The sequence below is a fragment of the Heliangelus exortis genome, chromosome 2, assembly GCF_036169615.1.
Source record: "Heliangelus exortis chromosome 2, bHelExo1.hap1, whole genome shotgun sequence".
NCBI lineage: Eukaryota > Metazoa > Chordata > Aves > Apodiformes > Trochilidae > Heliangelus > Heliangelus exortis.
In genome coordinates, this window is record NC_092423.1 from 114704944 (window position 1) to 114725377 (window position 20434).

Here is a 20434-nt window from a genome sequence, read left to right on the forward strand (position 1 = left end):
TTTTTTTCAGAACCTAACTGTGATTTTATCATAAACAGAATTTGATCACAATAATTGAAAAACTTTTAAAAATTGTCCATCAATCACAAACCTAATTTTATCTTTATCACCTTCTTTTTAATGACTGTATAGACACACTCCTGTGTCTATAATATGATAAAATGTGTCATTGCCAAAAGAAAAGAAAAAACAAGAATCCCAGCATCTACAATGCATTCAGCTGTACTGATGTTGGCTTTGGTTACAGTCTCCAAACGTTTTCTAAACTACTGGATTTCCAGCAGAAATTGTTTATTTCCTACCAGAACCAGCCAAACACTACTGGAAAGCTGTCCAGTGAACAAAACACCCTTTCCTAAGCTGATACCAGATATCGATTTCAATAATGGAGAGATTTTAATTAAGTTGATAGTCATAAGTGTGATTAATATGCATTGGAGCATGTGTGAAACATTATAGCAGTTAATAGGGACTGGAGCTTTTCTGATGGCTTCTGTTCATCCAGCACATTCCTGCTAACAAGGAAATCCTTCATTTTTGGAACAACAGTTCAGTGCAGGGAGCTAGTGATATAGATTTTCCTCTGCTCTGAACAGATTGCTTTCTTTTGTTTATTGCTATCATTTATGCTCATAATATGGGTTTTGAGGCAAAGCATGTAATAAATAAGCCTCAGTTTCCTGCCCATTAGTCTATAATAAATTCTGTGGCATATTTTAAAGATGATAAAAGCTGCTTCTTTAATTGGAAACTGCAACCTGAAGCCTTGAGTAACCAGAGATCAGTCAGTGATAAGTGTGCAACACAACGAAGTAAATTGCAGAGCAGGAACAATCTGACAAGTTCAGATACACACATTCGCTCATATATAAAATACTGCAGAATAATGCAATGATTAAGCTTGGAAGAGATCTCTAAAAGTCATCTGATCTCATTCGTGGCCTAAAGGAGGGTAAATTTTGAAGTTTAGATCAGGTCACTCAATGTCTTTTCCAGCTGAGATGTGAACATCTCCGCAGATGGGGCTTCTACGGCCTCTCTGGGAAATGCGTTCCTGTGTTCGACTGCTCTCAGGGAAACTTTTTCCTAAAATGTGGCTTGGCTTTGTAACACCATTGCAACTCATGTCAATTACCTTGCCTTTTCTCCCTGAGAAATGTCTGTCTGTCATCTCTGTACTTGCCCATTAATTAGGTGCAGGGAGCAATGAGAGTCCCACTTAACCTCCTCATCTGTGGCCTGAACACAGATGTTCTCTGAGCATCTCCTCATATGCCATGTGCTCCAGTCCCTGGACATCTCGGCAGCTTCTGATGGACTCACACCAGCATGTCAGCCTCTCCTGTAGTAGAAAGCCTAGAGATGGACACCCTGTTTTAGATAAGGTGTCATAGGTGCTAAGGAATAGGACCACCTCCCTCTCCCACTGGTTTCACTCTTGCTAGTGCAGTCAAGGACACAGTTGCCACATGAATACACAGCTGACTCATATTTGACTCATCCACTTGCACACTCAAGTCCTCTTCTTCAAAGCTGCTTCCTGGTTGCTCAGCACTTGACCTGTCCTGCTGCATGGGGTTATACTGCCTAAGATAAAACACTTTGTGTTTATTGATGTGGTTTGCAGTAATTAATCTCTCAAGCCAGTTGAAATACCTCTGAATAGGAACCCTCTGCCTTAACTTCCAGCATATCAGCTGCACTCCACAGCCTGGTACCATGGGCAAAGCTTTTGAGCTGCTAGTTACTCCCTACCATCACCCAGCTAATTTATAATTACATTAGTGAACTAGCTCCAGTTTCAGCCCCAGAGAAAAAATATTAGTAAATGACCATGGGGCAGATTTTGTACGTTTTTTTTCAACACTCATATGTCAGCAATCTGATCAATTTTTCATCCGCACTGTATTCCTCCTTTCCAAACCAAATCTATCTAGTTCACTAGAGGAACAATATTGGGTCATTGTGCCCAAAGCCTTGCTAAAGTCAAGGTAAATTACACCCACTGAAAATGGGTGTAATTTGAAATTTGAAAATGCCCTGGAACAGTATTATAGTGTTTGGGATTTAATAAGGAAGATGTGCTTCTGCATGTCTTCAGGTGGAAAAAGCTCTCAAAGCTTCTCCTTTAAAGAAGAAGTGACAGACTGACTTCCATGTATCTCCCTAGGAAAAGCAATTATCTCCAAGGATATGACATAGCATGCTCCAAGCCCTTGGGTGGACAAAGCTTAATGTATGACTTCATCTGCCAGTATCTAATGTGTAACTCTCATCCAATATGAGAAAAAAGAGGAAGAAGAAAATATGTATGGCTGTTTAATCCAGAGTGGGTGATGAATAGGGTCACACCTTCCTGCTAGCTGTAGTTTTAGGAAATTTAGAGAAGTCTCTTTTTTCTGCATTTAGCCTTAGAAAAAATAGTCAGAGCAAATTTATAAGAGTAGAAGAGGAGAATGGAGGAATCAGTAGCTCACACAGTGATGCTGGACTGCCTGAAAATGAAGTTAAAAATAACCTTTGGGGGTAGGCAGTGCAAACTCTACTCAAGCAGTAAACTCAACTGGTAACCCTCAGAATCCTCTTGTTCAAGGACTGTAGTTAGAGCAGGTGGTAAGAAGTCAAAGGAGTGAAATGGTGTCCTGGAATTATCTCAGCAGCCTGACATCCATGCTGGGCTGATGATAATGAAAAGGCTGAGAAGCTGCAGTGATCAGTGCCCTGCTTTCCTTGCACCCACACAGAAGCAGAAATTATTTTCCTACCACTATCTTTTAAAGTTCTTCTGAAGTCAGAGTTAAGGTTTCAGTAAAACAAGGCAGTCAGAATAAGAAGTGTGAACTGAAGGGAAGTTGTGTAGTGGGAATGAGAGACCTGTTGCACAGACTATAAGCATTTATTGTGTGTAACAAAAAGTACGAATTTATGAGGCATCTAACACTGCCAGAGTGATAAAAGCCCAGGATTTTGAGTGATTATGTTATGAGCAGCTCTGTCTGTCATTGAGCATTGCTTTAGGTGGTGAACAGAGTACAAATAGAATATTAAAATGGCAAAGTCACTTAGGAAAGAAAACATCCCAATATCAGAGTACAGCTTCATGGAGCCCTGACTCCACCTGTGTTTTATGATACCTGTAGGAGGAACCACTGCAGGGAGAGCTCTGCCTGCAGGTGCTCTGTTGGGAGAATGTACCTGAAGAATTCCAAGGATTTTGACCTACGGTAGTTTTTTAAGGCAGTGGAGTATATGACAGGTCCAGCTTTTGAAACTTCTCAGCCTCCCAACTTCCCTGAATGATTTCTGGCATAGGCAGCTGCAAATCCTCGCTGTTGCAGTCAAACCATGTATACTAGGAAGGTTGGGTCCTTGCCCCAAAAGCTTTGGGCTTTAAATCTCCAGGAGTTATAGAAATATATTTTAAGTGCAGAAAACAATATTCTCCCACAGCCCCCTGAGATCAAATCACTTCCTCATCTCTATTCTCCAGACCAAGGTGTCAATATAAAAATATCTTTAGCATCCTGCTGAAACTTTCAAGCCCAAAATGTAAAAACTATGCAAAGTTATAACAAATTGCAAACGGAACACCAGACAATCTTAGCTATTAGTGGTACTATTTTCAATACCTACTTTTACAGCCACAGGGGAAAAATATCAATGTGTTCTCTGTACTGCATGGTACAAATCTCTTCACTACAAAATGAGTTTCAAAATCTGTTTCTTAAATGCAAAGTGTAGAAAATGTCATTAAATTTAAAATGCTGTCACTGTGAAACAGCTTTCCCAAAAATATATTTTACATAATGTATCTTCATATGTATCTTTACATCTTTCACATGTATCTTTAGTATTACTCATATTGCTTTTATTCTCAAAACTCATTTCAAGAGCATTCACTTACAGTTAGTTTTCTCATTGCCAAGGCACTGCTCCATTATTAGAAATAAAAATAAGAATACAGAAAGATCACAAAAGGGCAGACACAAAGGGATTACATTTTACTGTAGAGCTGATACATGGATCTGTGCCTGTCAATTCTGCCCTGTGACTTTGTGGAACATTGGGATACACAAATACATGAAACAAGTTTCCCTTCAGCGTGGAGGGATAAGAAAGCTAAGAAATTCTCTAGCATACTAAAACCAGGGAGGAGACTGAATCATTCAAATAATAAAAGATTTTATCCCTAGCCTTCTATTTTTTTGAAGGATAAGAGCATGCAACAAAGGTGCTGCTTCTGTCATGTGTTTGTCTAACACAGCATGAGCCGCCTCTTACCGAATCCCTTCAGAGAGATTCCACCATTGCATAAGCATTTAGCATTTTTTATTCCCTTTAAAACAAAGCAGGTCACAGGGTTTTCTCATCTACCCACCCTCACAAACACACTCCTGCTGAAAGAGAAAAAAGAATTGAAAAAAATATCTTCACCACGACGACACGCATCAGGGTACATTCACCGAGGATGCCAGAGACCATAGAGGTTGTTTTAAAAGGGGTTTGTATGTGAGTGAGGTGAAGGGAAAGCTTAAATTTTAAAATGATGTTCCAGTCTCAAAGAAAGAGTGAAAACTGAAATACTTAGTGAAATAAGAAGGGAATCTAGCTTCTATTTATCAAATAGCCTTAATAAAATGGGTGCTAGAAGCCACCCATTTTGACCAATACCTTCATGGAGATATATGGAGAAGTCAATACAGAGGATTTTATTAACTGCTTGCTAGATGCAGAAAAATTTATGGGAAAAGGAATAATCTCTGTCAAATAATTTGTTTCAGTCAGACAACAAATGCCAATAAAATTACTTGATCATTTTTTTTCTTGGCCTGTGCTAGGCTATAATCTCATCACAAAAGCAGTTTATAATCTCCCTTAGATGCAGCTCTATATATGAATGCACATGCAAAAAGCTTTAAGATGATTCTAGGCTTTGTTCAAGCCAAGCTAGAGCAGATTTTTGCTCAGTGCCAAATAGGTTGCCTAGCACTATAAATAACAAGATCTCCTTCTCTCCATCATCAGCTTTCAATCACAACGCAAGTGTAATTCGGCTCTATGATTTCTGTGTAACACCTTGGCACTTTCACAGGCATGATGGAAAGCTTTTCTGCAGAGTCAATAGGTCACCTGAGAAGAAAAGCAAGTGCCACAAAACCTATTTTTAATTGCTTTTCCTTAGCTGACTTTAACTAATGCTGTGGGCATTTGTCCTCACCGTGACAGTGTGGTCTTCGTTGCCCCTTTGCTCAGACACAGGACCCCTGTGGCAGAGAGCAGGTACATAGGTACAGCAACTGGGGTTGTGAAGAGAATGTAGAATAAATGCTTTACGTACATGATGTAGATTCTCAGTGTACCAATGCATATCAAAAGAAGCAGTCTTCGTACAATCTTTTTTGTTAAAAATACTGGCACTGGACAAGAAATAAGGTGCTGTACTTTGTCCTTTTCATGACTGGCTTTTTGACTCTCACTTGACTCTCTCCTTTCAACAGCCTTTTAAATTCTAGTGGATATGCTTCATTGTCATCTCCTTCCCTGCTCTAACTCTTTCACTGTCTGTCCTTTCAACTGCCCAGTCCCACAGATTTATTGCTCTCCAGGATGGATGCAAGACCTATCTATGGACATAAAAATAGCTAAGGAGAGAGAGGTTTAAATCAGGTCAGCTAAGGAAAATTGTGGATTTTAACTACAGTAGTTAGTAACACTAATAAATTTTGTTCAGAGCTTAATTTTTGTAAATGCCTTAAAAATATTTTAAGCTTTTATATTTCAAAAATGCATGTTAAAAGTAGATCGTGTTTTGAGTGAGGTTTTCCATGCCAAACTTTTTAAGCCCCAGTGCTCCTGGGTGTCTCTCCCAGATGCCAGGAAATTAGGGTGGCCTTTCCCTAAAGATGTTTTAATGTTGACTTTTCCTTTCATTGCTGTATGTGCTCACTCTACATGTGGTCATTTTGTTTCAGAGGTCTTGCATTAAAATCTGGCTACAATAAAAACATTTATTAGATACCAAAAACTGAGCGCAACCCACATGCACACAACCCGCTAATGGCTCAGAGATGAGCAGAACTGTTTTAACTCCTGGTGTCAGGGAAAGGACTGGAGGGATGTCACTGCTCTCAGGAACCTGACATTTGCATGGACACTGCTCAGATGGTGATTTTGAGCTTGTGGGTCAGAGCCAGGCAGGGGCTCAGTATCCCAGGGAGAGTGAAGCATCAGTGCCAAGTTGTGGTCCACACATTTCAGCCAACAGCACCTGTGTTCCTCCAGCAAGCCTCCAGGCCAGGCTTGCACTGTGCCCAGCATGTTTTGCAGTTTCTAATTAAGCCCTAAACTACTTTCAGCTTTGAAAATCTTCCCACTTCTTTTCCCTTCCCCCGTGACTAATTTCAGAGGTTCATGTTCAGAGAGATCCAGGAATAGAAGTGATTCAGCTTGCAGTCACCCTCACTTAAGAAAGCTGGATATGAAAGGGTTTCTGAGCTTCAGTTTACAACAAAAATCAGGACACTGGAGACAATCTAGCCCAGTTTGCTAAAGCTGATTGAAAAGATCATAGCAAGTTCCTGAACTAACTCTGAAAAATAGCCTCTGGCAAGTCTGTGTCCCTCCTTATGCTGCCACCTATTCCTGTGGCCCAATCTCTTGCTCCTCAGTGTAGTGTGTGACTTTTACTCTTCGTGCACTGCCAGAAGCTCCCAGACGTGGCCTCACCTCATTTGACTTAATCTAGAGCAAATTGTGGCATCCCAGTCATACACATATATGTGCTATTTCCAAATTAGTGTATCAGCACTCTTACTACAATTTAATAATTTTTTAAATTTCTTTCTTCTCTGGGTACCTGTTCAACCCAGGCCTTGAATGAACCTGCTCTATCAATGTAATTTCACAGAATCAAAGAATCATAGAATGGTTTGGGTGGGAAGACACCCTAAAGATCACCCAGTTCCAACCCCCTTGCCATGGTCAAGGACACCTCCCACTAGAGCAGGTTGCTCCAAGCTCCATCCACCCTGGCCTTGAATACTTCCAGGGAGGGGGCAGCTATAACTTCCCTGGGCAGCCTGTGCCAGCATCTCACCATCCTAATAGTTCAGGGGTTTTTTTTGTCTTTTTGGTTCGCTTTGGGGTTTTTTGTTTGGTTGGTTTTTGTTTTTCGTATTTTGTGGGTTGTTTTTTTTTTGTCTGGAGGGAGCCTCAGCCTGTCCAGCAGTGTCATTGCTTCTGAGCTGGGTTTCTTGGAAAAAAGTAGTGAAGAAAACCCCCTTTGGCCCCAAGGTTACAAGTTATTTTGTTAGACCAGATGATACGACAGCATGATTCTACCAGGACATACCAAAGTTTAGTGAGCAAATCTGTGTTCTATAGCCTGATTTATTGGTGCCATCTGCCAACACCTTTGAACAGATGCTCTGTAGGACCTCACAAATGTACAGTAATGACTGGGAGAAACCCACTGCAAATGATTGAATTTTAAAAGTTATTGAGTGTAGCAGGAGAGATAACAAACCTAATGAAAACTGTCTAGGAGAATGCATCTCCATGTTCACTTTTCAGTTCCATTTCCCTGACAGCAGAACTTCACAGCATACTCGTCGATATATGTGGGTATCCAGTGTAAAAATACACCAAGCATTCACTTATCCCTGTGATTTTGCTCCAGTCCTTGGCTACTGTGTGCATCAAAGAAAAGAGAATGTTTTGGTGTGAGCAGTTGCAGTCACAGCTTACTCAAAAATCAGTGAGGTTTCCCTGGCTCTTAGAATTCCTTTTGCAGTCATATTTGAGCAGGTCAGGACTGCCATATTGCTAACACTGATGACACTAATGTCTTTTTTTTTTTTTTCTTTTTTTTTGAAATGGTTTTCCTCTTCTTTTCAGCTATTTCCAAGCCCTGTCTACTTTGAGGGCATGCCAAGGTAGAAGCAAACGAATTTGCAATTATTGCCACCGGCAACATTAATTTTGCATTCCTGTCTCTTCCAAACCACAGGGGAGCAAAAAGAGATAACAGAAAGATGAGCAACTTGTCCGGATGGAGGTTTGAAACATGCCTGGGCTCAGAGCAGGCACTGTAGAAAGCGAGGGGGAAAAGCCCTGGCTCCAGCATCTCCAGGGAATGCTGGCAGGGGCACGGGAGCAGTCTGGTCCTGGGTCTCAGCAGCCCCTGGCCCTGCAGCTGCCTCCCATTGCCCCCTGCCTGTGAGATTTCCCAAATCATCTCATTCATCTCATTCATCTCTTAGGATCTGCATTAAAATTAGAAGATGAAGCTGTAGTGAGGGGGGCTACACTTTTTCTTCCCTCCTAGCACCTATAAGGCAACCTGCCCTGTCCACACCAAGGGTGCTACATGGTGTTCATTCAAATGTGCTCAGGAGCATGTTTTTGATGCCCAACCCATCCAAAATCTGACAAAGTCATAGAGCTGGGGGACAACAACTTTCATTCACTGCCACTTGTTAGGAGGCTGACTTTGGATCCAGAGCTGGAAGGTGGAAAACCTCCTTCCCTTATCATGCTAATCTATTAAAATCACACACTCACGAAACTCTCTGTGGAGGAACTATCACTGAACTATTAATAAAATCTTCCCCTACTATAAATATGGTCTGTGGGAGTTTTTATCCACTGCAGGGACTGATTATGTAAGTGCACAGGCATGGAGATGTTTTTTTTTTATCCCCAGTTCGAATGACCTCTTGGTACAAATAGTTTTGCTTATGATTGAAATCTTCCCAAATCTAATGGAAATTGTTTTCTTTCAAAGGGGATTATATTTTATTTGCTGCAGTAAGCTGGCAAGTATGGTCAAGATTAAAGTGCATTTGGATGGACAGATGTGTGTTTGCTTTTCTGATTGCAAAGGACAGAAGTTAAGAAAGCATTTTAAAAATGTTTGTGTCACAAAATTCAAATGTCCCATAACTTAGAAATATGCTATAAGTAGTTTTTTTAGCTCAGGTTCTTGGTCTCTGAAGCCCATTCCTGCAATGAAAAAGTGCAAAAAGAGTGTGAAAAGAGTGGCCCTGAGAATCAGGTTGGAGTTATTCCTAATTTTGGTATTCCAAAGATTGTTTTGCTTTCCTGCCATACTCTGGTGTGAGGAGATGCTGGAAGATCATCTTGAATTTTCGCTTTCAGGCAGTTCAGAACAACACCACAGTAAAAGGTTTCTGATGTGTACTCATGCCAAAAGAAATAGATGTCATGCAGGCAAGAGCAGGCAGAAATAGTGAAAAATTGTCTCTCATTCACCTCATAGCTATCGCTTCTGAGCTATTTAGTGGAACATTATGCACTGAGAGTTTTCAGTCCCAGACTCATTTCAGGCCAGAAATTTCCCTGCACAGAAGGTCTGAGTGGGGAAGTGAAACGATGATGCCTGTAACATTCTCCTCTAATCTGCAGGCTTGGACAGACTTCTCAAGTATGAAACAGAAAATGTATTGAGGACTGTATGGATTTTGGGGTGCCTGTGGCAGCTTCACTGTGGCACTCAGGTGTTAATTTCTTTCTGTCCTCTGGGGATGATGTGGAGGGAAATAGTTGAAAAAAGGCAAGGAACAAATATAGAAATTAAAAAAAAAAAAAAGATAATTCAGGCAAAAGACCCACATTATTGCACAGGGCTCCATTCAACCAACAAGAAAAAATAAAACCCTATGTTTGGACCATTTGGGCTCTGTAGGTTTGCCTACAGTACTTTGGGAAGGTGACACTGCAGTATGGTTACATGTATTCCCTATTTCAATTTACTGCAGGTCCCAGTGAAGAAGATTTGGTCTGACTCTAGAGTGAGCTGGATGCCCAAGCAGATATCTGGAGTCCTTTCTCTGTTTTTTTCCTCCTATTTCTGAGTAGCAAGCTTGCTAGATTAGCACTGAGTTGAATATATTTCTTCATGCTGCTATTTCATCTCTGAGCAACATGCTAATACATCCAGCCTGGTTTTTGGATAAAATGAGAGCAGTGCCCACAAGTAATCAGAACAATTCCTTCATGCTATATTTTATTTATGCCACTGGAATAAAATGTAAATATTTCCTCATGATTAGGTATTTTTAACAAGGAATCAGGTTAAGAAAAGGCTCTGGTGATCCCAGGGTCCTTCTCACAGTAGGCTCCAAAAAATGTACCTCATTATAAAATACACCTTCCCAAGGAATCACAAGACATGAGAAATCAAAAGAGAATTCCTAAAAGCAAAAGCTCTCCAGCAGAAAATCAATTTCAGCTACTTTCACCTTGCCCCAGGGAAAGCAGCAGATACACTAAGTGGGGTGTGGGAAAGGTCTCATGCATCTTCCTAGAACTGTGCAAGTCAGACCTCCAGACGGGAGCTTTTCTTTCCAAGACAGCTCTGCTCTAATTAGGGACTTCTGCAAAATTGGTATGTTGCAGTTCCAAACAGTGTCTGGATGATTCCCATATCAAATTTCTTTGCTTTAAAAAAATTATGTCTTTGTCCTTGTTCTAATTGACAGCCTTGGAAATGCAGGTGGACTGAGGGATGAAGGTCAAACTGAGCTTATTGTGCTTAATAGGGTAAGAAACAAAATGAGCAGAAAGTTACACACTAAAAAATGTTCTTTGGTTGTTGATTTTTTTCCTGGCTATCATGCTGCCTTTTCAGGGATCTTTGTGCATTTTTTGGATGTACCTTCAGAATTAAAAGAAAGCAATTTCTTTTAAAGAAAACTTTCCTATGAGGGGCTTTCCTCATATTTATCTACTGATGTGGCAAACAGAATCTGGTTTATGGACTCAACAATCTGTGCTGGGTGTATATGAAGTTTACTTTCTAAACAGGAAAGAACGTCCTTCTTGTTAGCTGACGTTCTGCCTGTTTAAACCTGTGGCTAGTTCTTAAAAATCTCAGCATTTAGACCTTTCTGTGTAATGTGGTTTCATCAAAGCTGGTCAATGTGTTCTTAAAAAAAAATCTCCCCCTTGGAAATGAAGTCTGACTGACATTTCTCACTGAAGATTGTGATTAATATCATTTTTGCATTCTAATGACAAGGCAAAACAATTTTTCTTTTTTTTTTTTTTTGAGGGGTCAGTATAAATCTCTGTGCTTTAAAGTCATTCTCTTCCTTCCACATCTTTACTCTCCTTTGCTTCAAATGCAGACTCTATCTTCTACACTAAGCTATGCTGTTAACACACAGCCTGGGATAGCTGCAGCAGCTCAGCCCCAAAACCAAAGGAGTTCAGAACTTCTCTCTTAGAGATACAGCTTGTGAGATGGCAGCCAGCTTGATAAATACAGTTTTGTTTGTTTAAGTGGGGGGGGGTTAAGGCAAATATGAAACATTTCAATATTTTTAAATTATTTTTTTATTAATAACCTGTGAAAAGTTTCAAATCTTCAAATTTTTGTTCATATGTGCAAGAAGCTGAAAGCAGCTGAATATGTCAGTTTTGCATGAGATGGGTGGTTTTGGCTCTGGTCTGCTCTAAACCCCGATTTTAGGTTATCAAAAGATATAAAATAACTTTGGGCTTCACTTCTCACTTCTGGTGGTCAGTGGGTTTTCTAGGTGGGCTCAGACTCTCTGTAGCTGTTTCTCAGCACAGCCCAGCTGAAACAAATCCGATTTGCAGCACTGCAGTCAGAGCTGCATCCCTGAAATACAGTTGTCTTTATAGTGAATGAACACCCCAAAAAAAGCATTTGCTATCCTTAAAACACTCAGCTTATGATTTACTAGGATTTAAAATGGGATCACCTGTTATGTTATGTTACTTGTCCTTCTGTGTGCTGTCCTGACTAGTCTTGCACAGAACATCCAGTATTGAGATCTGTAAAGATTTCAGGTACATAGATGAGGTGTAAGCAGCCTGTACTATAGTATAGCAAAATAAAAATATATTACCTAATGCCTGTGACCACTCACAAACAGCATCCAGGTATGGTTTAACGTGACCACCAGGGCAATCCACAGACAGTGCTAAAGAGCACAGAGAGTCCTGTCAACCTGCCTTGGGTGTTAGGAGGTGGTGGGATGCCTACATGGTGCTAAATCTGGGAAATAATTTGACCTTGAAGTGGAGCAGAAGCTCTACTGAGCTTTTAAGGGGATTTTCCATATCATCTCACAAATCCACCCCACGTCCTCACCAGCTGTGCTCAATCTCTGATGCTCCAGAGGAAGGCGAAAGCCCCAGGATACTCTGTGCTAATTGTGGGGTGGAAGGAACCTGTCAGGGTCCCCAAGCCAAATCCCTGAAGGAAGAGACCTGATTAAGCTCTGCCTTTATATGCTGAGCTGTAGGGGCTAGGAGCACACGGAGGATGAGGACGGCTTCATCAGGTTCTCCCTTCGCAGGGGAGAGAGCCAGGCACCTCTCCTGTCGCTGGAAGGGAGGGCATTTGCACACAGGAGCAGCGGTCGTCCCACTCTTTATGCAAGCGAAGAGATCCTGGGCTCTTCCCTGACTGACTGACATTTGCTAGATGAGTGTGTAGGTACAAAATACCCATCACAATATACAATAACCTTTAAAGGCACGCCAGCAACCTCCTCTTTTATTAATCGTGCCACGCTGGCTGAGCGGTGTAGGATGCTGTAGCAAACACCTCCCCGGCGGGACGCTACCTGCATGCTAATGCCGGGGGTGTTTGTGCACAGCCCGGCAGCCAGCGCTGGGCTCCGGCAGTTTCCATGGTGCCGCTCTCCCTACACCTTCACTTATCAGCGTTTCCCACCCATCCTCCTCCCCAGAATCCGCTGCTCGCTCACCCCGAAAGGTCAGGCATTGTAATGATGATTGTAGCGGGGGGGAGGCAGGGAGGCCGGAGGGTGAAAAGGTGAGATGTGCGCAGCCGTGTGCGTGGGAAACAGGGGGCTTTCTTTGCCTTGCGCCCGCACAATGAGAAAGGAGAAGGCTTCCCCCCTCGAGGGAGCCGTGCTCATCATCCCCCTCTCACTTCCCATCCCGAACCGAGTCAGATGCCCTGATGGAGTTAAAAAAAAAAACAAAAAAACGTTCAGGCGAAGTGCCTGGAGAGCCTACTTTAAATCACTGGCAATTGGTGCGTGAGTGCGTGGAGGGGAGAAGGGACTGCGGCTGCTAACAGAGGAAACTGATGCAAACATTTCCAGGCATCTTTCTTTTTCCATTTCCCTCTTTCCCCCACCCCCACCTCCCCTCAGCAAGGCCAGCGTTTGTTTGAGGATAGAAAGAGGCAGACATCTTCCTCTGACTTGCATCCCATTGACTGCTGGCCTGCATCTATTAACTGCCTTCCTTTTCTTTCTTTCTGCAGGACAGTTTTCCTGCCCGCTTTGGAGGAGTCCATTTTGTCAACCAGCCCTGGTACATTCATGCTCTGTACACGCTAATCAAACCATTCCTCAAAGACAAGACAAGGAAAAGGGTAATTAGAAGGGGCCAAGTTGGGGGGTGGAAAGCCACAGAGCCGGAGCAGCTGAGTAGCTGTCTGCTTTCTTTTCTTCCTTCTTTTTCCCTCTGCATTTTTCATATGGCCTCAGAGAATTGCTGCTGTTATTAAAACTTAGGGTTTGCAATGGTCTGGATTGAATCAATAACTCACCCAGGGACCAGAAAGCTGTTATCACTAGCAAAGTGTAGATAAATTTTAATGGGACATGCTCAGGGATAGAGAGAATTGGCAATGTGGAAGGATTATCAGGCCTGGTTGACGTCACCTGCAGTGAGGAAAACTTCATCTCAACTCTTCTTGTGGGAGTAAAATTTCCTATTTCATTCCTTCAGCAGAAAGTTTTCGCATGGTGGTAACTCACTTGTTTCCACAAAAAATGCCAGTGTCTGGAGGCTCTTTGCTCACACTACAGAGAGGCAGGTCTTCCCCACTGAAACCCATGCGGACTGTGCTCTTGCAGTCATCTTAGCCATTTGTCTTCTGTAGTCTATCAAGCAAAAAGAGGATCATGCCTCAGGAGGCCCCAGAGCCCACCGTGGGGTGCGTCTGACTAGGCAGGACAAGGGTAGTACCAGCCTGAAGCCAAGAGTCACCCCAAGGAGTGGAAAGTGGTGACACAGGCCTACACACCAGGGGTCTGTCAGTCCTGGTGTACAGGGTCAGGTTGCCCTCTCATGCACTGGGGACCTGCTCTTCACATCTTCCAGTAAGCTCCACAATCTCCCTTTTCTTCTGACTGTTCTTTGTACAAGCCTCTATCCTCTTACAGCAGCAATAATCAGTCATTATTCCTGACTTGCGCTTTCCCTGATCTAGTACTTTAAGAATTGTCATGTGCCAAAAGTAAGCAAGTCAGGATTTTCAGAAGTGTTTTACAGAGCCAGACTAATTCTTTATCTGCATAACCCAAAGCTAATCCCCTTCCTCCAGCCTGTCTTCACCATCCCTGAGAGCTTCAGAAGTTCCCACCTGAAACTGCAGCCTCAACTAATGGTGCTCCATGCCCCATTTGTTTTGTTATTATTGTGCTTCATGAAGTAAGGAATTGATGGTGACTTTGAACTTTCTTTTTATTTGTTAAAGATCTTTCTTCACGGTAACAACCTGAACAGCCTTCACCAGCTAATACACCCCGAATGCCTGCCATCTGAATTTGGGGGCACTCTCCCTCCATATGACATGGGGACGTGGGCTCGAACGTTACTGGGTCCTGACTACAGTGATGAGAATGAGTACACCCACACTTCCTACAACGCCATGCACGTGAAGCATGTGTCCTCCAACCTGGAGCTGGAGGCCTCACCCAAACCCATGAAAAGGTCAGTACTGCCTTTGAAGTTCTCCCTTCCTTGGTTCCTTTGAACAGGTTTGGTGTCAATCTAGCAGGAAGGGTGCATCTGGCTTGGGGGGAGGCTGCAATTTGGCAGCAGTGAGGAGTGCCTCACCCTGGGCCATGCACATGGTGTGGCAGGAGAAGGAGAAGCTTCTCTGTGGAACCGTAATTACTCATCTGATTATTACAAAGGAAAACAAAGGGAAATTAATGAGCCGCTGCAGGGAGCATTATAGAAAGTGTATCAGAGAGGGGTGTCCTTCTGCACGGCGTAGTGCGGCCACCAGCAGCACTTCGGTGCTGGTCCCTACTGCTGCTGCCCTGGTGCTGCTGACCCCAGCTGAGAACGATTAGGGTTCTACCTCCTGGGAAATGCGGATTTTTACGATGAACACCACTGCCCTCTAAAGGGGAAACGAGTTAATCTCCTCCTGCTGACTGCCCCTCTCTTCATCCATCCATCCCGGCTAAAGCAGCAGGGCTGCTCACTTTAAGAATTCTGCCTTTAGATCCAGTGGCTGTGCGGTCTGCTCCGAATGCTTTAAATTCGGAGTAGAGTATCGCGCTCAGTAATCTGCAGTGGTAATGGGGATGCGGTGAGAAGGGCTGGAAATCTGGCACAGGTTTTTCGGGTGGTACAGCAGGTACAACACCATCTGCAGCGAGTGGTGGCCGGGCTGCCTCTGCTGCAGGGGTGAAACATCGGCACTTACCTCACCCTCTGCACCCCACTCCGCAAAACTGCTTTCTATGCAGATCCCAGCGATGCTCTGGCTCCCTGCTGCCACTTGATGAGTGCAGTGCTCACGGAGATGGCGTCACTCTGTGTGACAGCGAGCAGCCATCATTCTGTCACAGCAAAATGAAAGGTGACAACACAGGCAAGCCATAATGTCATGCAATTAATTTCAAAAGACTTTCATCTTCAAGAGGAATAAAAAAGAAACGCACTCTTGATTCAGCGCTCCCTCCCGGGTCAGAGGGATGCCATGCTGCTGCAGCTGTGAAGTGAAGCCTCATTCTGGAAATCCTCACACTTAAAAAGTGATATTAAGTGCTGTAAGCCCCATGACTCGCAGGGCCATGACACTGCAGGGCTACAATCCTTTGCAGGGCTGCAGCCACGGCATGAACCGAGGTGGCCATGCACATGGTCAGCAGTTCTCACTACTGACTGCCATCCAAGACTCTGATCCAGGACAACTTTACAGAGCCTGTCCCAGAGAACTGGTTTTAAAACAACTTTTTGTTGGTTTATCAGTTAATTTGGTTATTTGTTATTTCTTTTTACTGACTGCCATCCATGACTCTGATCCAGTATGACTTTACAGAGCCTGTCCCAGAGAACTGTTTTTAAAACAACTTTTTGTTGGTTTATTGCTTAATTTGGTGGGTTTTTTTGTTTTGTTTGGGTTTTGGGTTTTTTTTGCTTGGTTTGCTTGGGAAGGTTTTGGGGGTTTGTTTGTTGTTGGGTTTCTTTTTTTTATTTTGGTTTGGTTTTAGGTTGGTTAGTTTTGGGGCTTTGGGTTTGTTTTTGTTTTTAAATATTAGTAGTCCAACCCGTCGAATCATTTCTGAAAGATCTAAAAAAACAATCCATAATTACTAATATATATATATATTAAACATGTACAATTTGTGTAGCATTATAGAAAGAAATCTGAATTTTTTAAAGCTCCGATGTGTTAAGAGCTGTTCACAGGTAACTCTTTGCTGAGGATCAGATCCTCAGTGGCAAAGAAGGGAGGCTCTTATTGTGCCTTCAGGGGAGAACCTCAGCTTGAAAATGAGTTCAGTGCCAGAAAACCCTGCCTCGAGGCAAAGCCTTCTTTTATAATCTGTTCACTAATACAAAAGCACATTAATACAAATATGGCGAGTGGATGAATCTAATTTGTCATGTTGCCTCTGGGCAGACTAGATCTAACTTTTAGCCTAATTTTGTTACTCAGTGGTTAAGCGAACCATCTGATCTCATAGCCTGTGGTCATTACTAGCTGCTGGAGGTGAAAAGTTCACTTCTTCGACAGATTTTCTCCTATGAGTATTTGCTCTGATTCTTCTTCCCCTGAAATTACATTTTGGCCTAACATGAGGTAAAAGCCTACACTTAGGAAGCATAATTGTGTGATTTATTAGATTTATTAGGCCAGGTTCATATCTAAGGCCTATTAAAAGGTCCACAGATTCCTGCCAGCATTACCTGTCTTTATATATACCCCCTCTTTGCCTCTTTTGGGTCATACTTCTCTAATACAACAAGAGTTTCAGGTCATGGCTGAGATTCCTGGTTACTTCAGGGAGGTTTACACTAGGCATGGGTATAAACAGCATTAGTGTTCATTTTAAATACAATTCCCTCACAGTTGCCCAAGCTTTACTTCACTCCTTAAAGTGTTTTAGCACTTCCATTGAAAATCTCTCCCCTCCTCCTCCACTCACAGTGTAAGAATCTTTAAATTCTTGAGCAAACATGGCAGTTTTGTAGGCATTTCTATGCTGAATTGTTTGGTTCAACAGAAAAAAAAAAAAAAAAAAAAAAAAAAAAAAAGAAAAAAGAAAAAAATGTGGTGACCCTTTCTTTAGCGCTTATGTTCTCCTAGAAGAGGTGACTGAGCCTACTTGGGTTTCTGTAATTTAAGGATGAAAAGCCTTGCCGAACAATTATGGGTCTTCTCCTCTCTGATTTCCCAGACATCACTGCATGTTTCCCTGCCCAGTAATTAGCTGCAGGCAAGGGCAGTGTCTGTGAGAGATGGGTTTACCTCAGAGGCTGGGGGAAGGAGGCTGTTCTTGCCAAGAGCATGGTCCTGCTGCCTGCGGGTTGCCCCTCCTGCCTCCTGGCTCTGTGACCTCTTGCTATAAAGTCCCCAAGAATGTCTTCACTGGAACTGCCACTCTTAAGTGATGTCTTAAAACTTTCTTAATTTTGGAGCTCAGTGCTGCTATAATAGATTGGAGGCTCGCACTGTGACCACAGACAAACACCCCTGGGAAGTGTAGTACAAATAACAGCAGTTCTGAGTCAGAAAGTTTCTGACCTGGCAAAGCTGGGAAGAAAGGCCTCTCCCAGACACTGCCATCCCACACCAAGAGAGGAGCTCACCCCATGCACAACCTCCTCCAAATATAGTATCTAGCAATTTTTGTAACAGAAATGCTGAGAAATCAAGATGGGAATTACAGATACCGAAGAAAAATGCCAAGAAATTGAATCAGAGAATAACTAATCAAAATATACTTTTGTAGACACTTTATGTTAGAAAATGAATGGGGAGGGGGAGAAAGAGGGCATTTTCAACATGTGGCTGAAACCAAACTGAAGTCACCACCTGAAATTAACACAAATCTCAAAATGCAGACCAGGAGAAAATGTGGCACCAAGCAGCAGTGGGAGGGAGGGAAACTGGAGCAGGTATGTTCCTGTACATTGGTTTCAGGACTGACAGCACTGCCTTGGCTCCTGTCACCAGGGCAGATGAATATAAATTGAAACAAGTTCACCTGAGAGTTGCAAGGGGGGTGAGGAGAACTGAGACCATGGTTTTTTCAGCAGGAAGCTATAGGAGAGTGGTTTGCTCAGCCTCACAGAGCAAAGGTTGAAATGGATGTGATCATTCTCTACAAATACAGAAGGGAATAAAAACTGGGGAGAGAGGACAGATACTTTAGGAAAAGGACAATTTAGGCTTTAAATCAAATGGGTATAAGGTGGCCAAAGTCCATCTTGGTTGCAAATTAGACAATTCAGAGAATGGAGACATTGAAGATAAAAAATATTCTTAGAATAAAAACTGCTACTGTCTCTAGTTATCAACATGATCTTGCAAATCTTGAGATTTGACAAGTTTCTATAATATAGAAAATCTTTAATCAAAACCAGTGCAATTGTCATTTTTCCACCAGCAGCTACATGAAGTCCCACTGGGGCAAAAATCAAAACAGTGGAAATAGCACTCCCATCTGCAGTATTATCTCACACCCTGGGAAAAATACCAGAACTCAAGTACTGTATGAGCAGATGGGAAACAAAGCAAAACAGCTGATGACTCCATGTAATGACTCTTAATGGCTAGGGGAAAAAAAAAAAGCAAAAAAAAAAAAAAAAAGCAGCAACAATAACGAAATCCATGCAGAATTTCTCCGTTTATTAAGATTCAGCTCAGTGAAGTTTGAAATGGGCAAGATAATAAACATGCAAACCAGCATTAGCACAGCAATAGCAAAGTCACTTCAACCCAAGAGTTTGGTCACATCCATTTTATAATCCTGGGAGCAACAATGGCAACACAGACTGCCCTTGTTTTGGGCCATCTCTTCTGAAAGGTTTGCATCTTTGCAGGGAGCCTATGAGCTATGGGATTGAAGAACAATGTAAATGGTGTGACCATTTGGAACACAGGGAAGAAAATCACCTCTCTTTCATCCAAACCTTCCCAGAGCCCTGCTGGTCAGAAAGAGGCTTTGGGTTGCTTTAGCCTACAGGGAGCTACCACAGAAGCAAAGCATTTTCCTCAGGCACTGGTGCTGGCTGTTACTGATGAACTGTTGCTTTTGGAAACAGCTGCAGGTTTTAGCTGGGTTTGCAGTGTCATGAATAGTTATGGTGGATGTTTAAGCCTGGCAAGTACAGAGTCAGGGACTGCTCTCACCACATCACTGTGCCAATAGGGCACAGTCTTTTGGCCAGCCACAGTGGGAAAAGCATGCCTGTAGCTATCTGGGTACCTAACTGCAGTGTGTGAGCATCCCTAGTTGGAGAAAATGATTCAGTGACTGGGGAAGATGCGAAGGAACTCAGTTCTCTGCAGAGTTTCCCTTTTCCCCAGTGTCACGCTACTGTAACTCTTGGGTCTAGCAGCAGCACGTATCCTGCAGTAGCATGTTCCTTCCCTGTGACTTGCTTTTCTTTGCAAGATCTTCCTTTTTGCAGCTGCATCTGGGTCACTCCTTGATATCTGAACTTGATCTTCAGTCCAAGTGTGACAAAGACTGTTCTCTGCCTTTGCTTATTCCCCATGCAGTCACCCAGCACAGCCTGAAAGCTGACTGATCCTTCTCTGCCCTCCCAGGCATCAAAAGAGCATTTGCTTTTAACCTGCTGCCAGTGCAAATATCTCTGAAAACCTAGTGCAATTTAAAATTGCCCTGCAGAGTAAGGAAATTTTACCTCACAATTAGATTTATATTCTGGCTAAATAACCTATGCTGCTTAATCAAATTTCTTTAATCAAAGTTTAATTCAGTTTAATCAAATTTGGGGTTAAAAATTATTCTTAGGGTAACATGGATTGCAGGAACATGACCATCACCAAGTCAAGCTCATTGGAGACTCAGGAAATTCAGAGTTAGGGTAAAACCTTTAGAGTAAAACTTTTAAAGTAGAGCCAAGCTTAGTTGTGAAAATGTACAATTCATGCATCAAGACACCACTAACTTTTCCTGCTGTGAAATAGAAACTTGAGCACCTAAGGATGGGATGACTTGCCTGGTCGTTCAACAAAAGCCACGTTGAAAATGCAGTGAAAAAAAACCTGTTGGAATGTGTTGCCCCACACTGTTGAGTCAGAGCATGTGGGGTTTTATGTCCTAGATTAGAGTGAAAGGATTTTAAAGTACAGATTAGGGGTTGCCATTATTGCCTCCTGATGTGTGTGTTTTCAAAAGGACTG

The 20434-nt window shown here is 42.5% G+C and overlaps 1 protein-coding gene across 1 annotated transcript in view; it reads left to right on the forward strand.

Annotated features, from left to right (window-relative positions):
- CLVS1 (clavesin 1) overlaps positions 1–20434 on the forward strand; it is a 105140-nt gene that overhangs the window by 72186 nt on the left and 12520 nt on the right. The window contains exons 4-5 of the mRNA XM_071737639.1: positions 13292–13402; positions 14513–14748. Coding sequence (XP_071593740.1) covers positions 13292–13402; positions 14513–14748 — 347 coding nt within the window. The remainder of the gene's footprint in view (positions 1–13291; positions 13403–14512; positions 14749–20434) is intronic.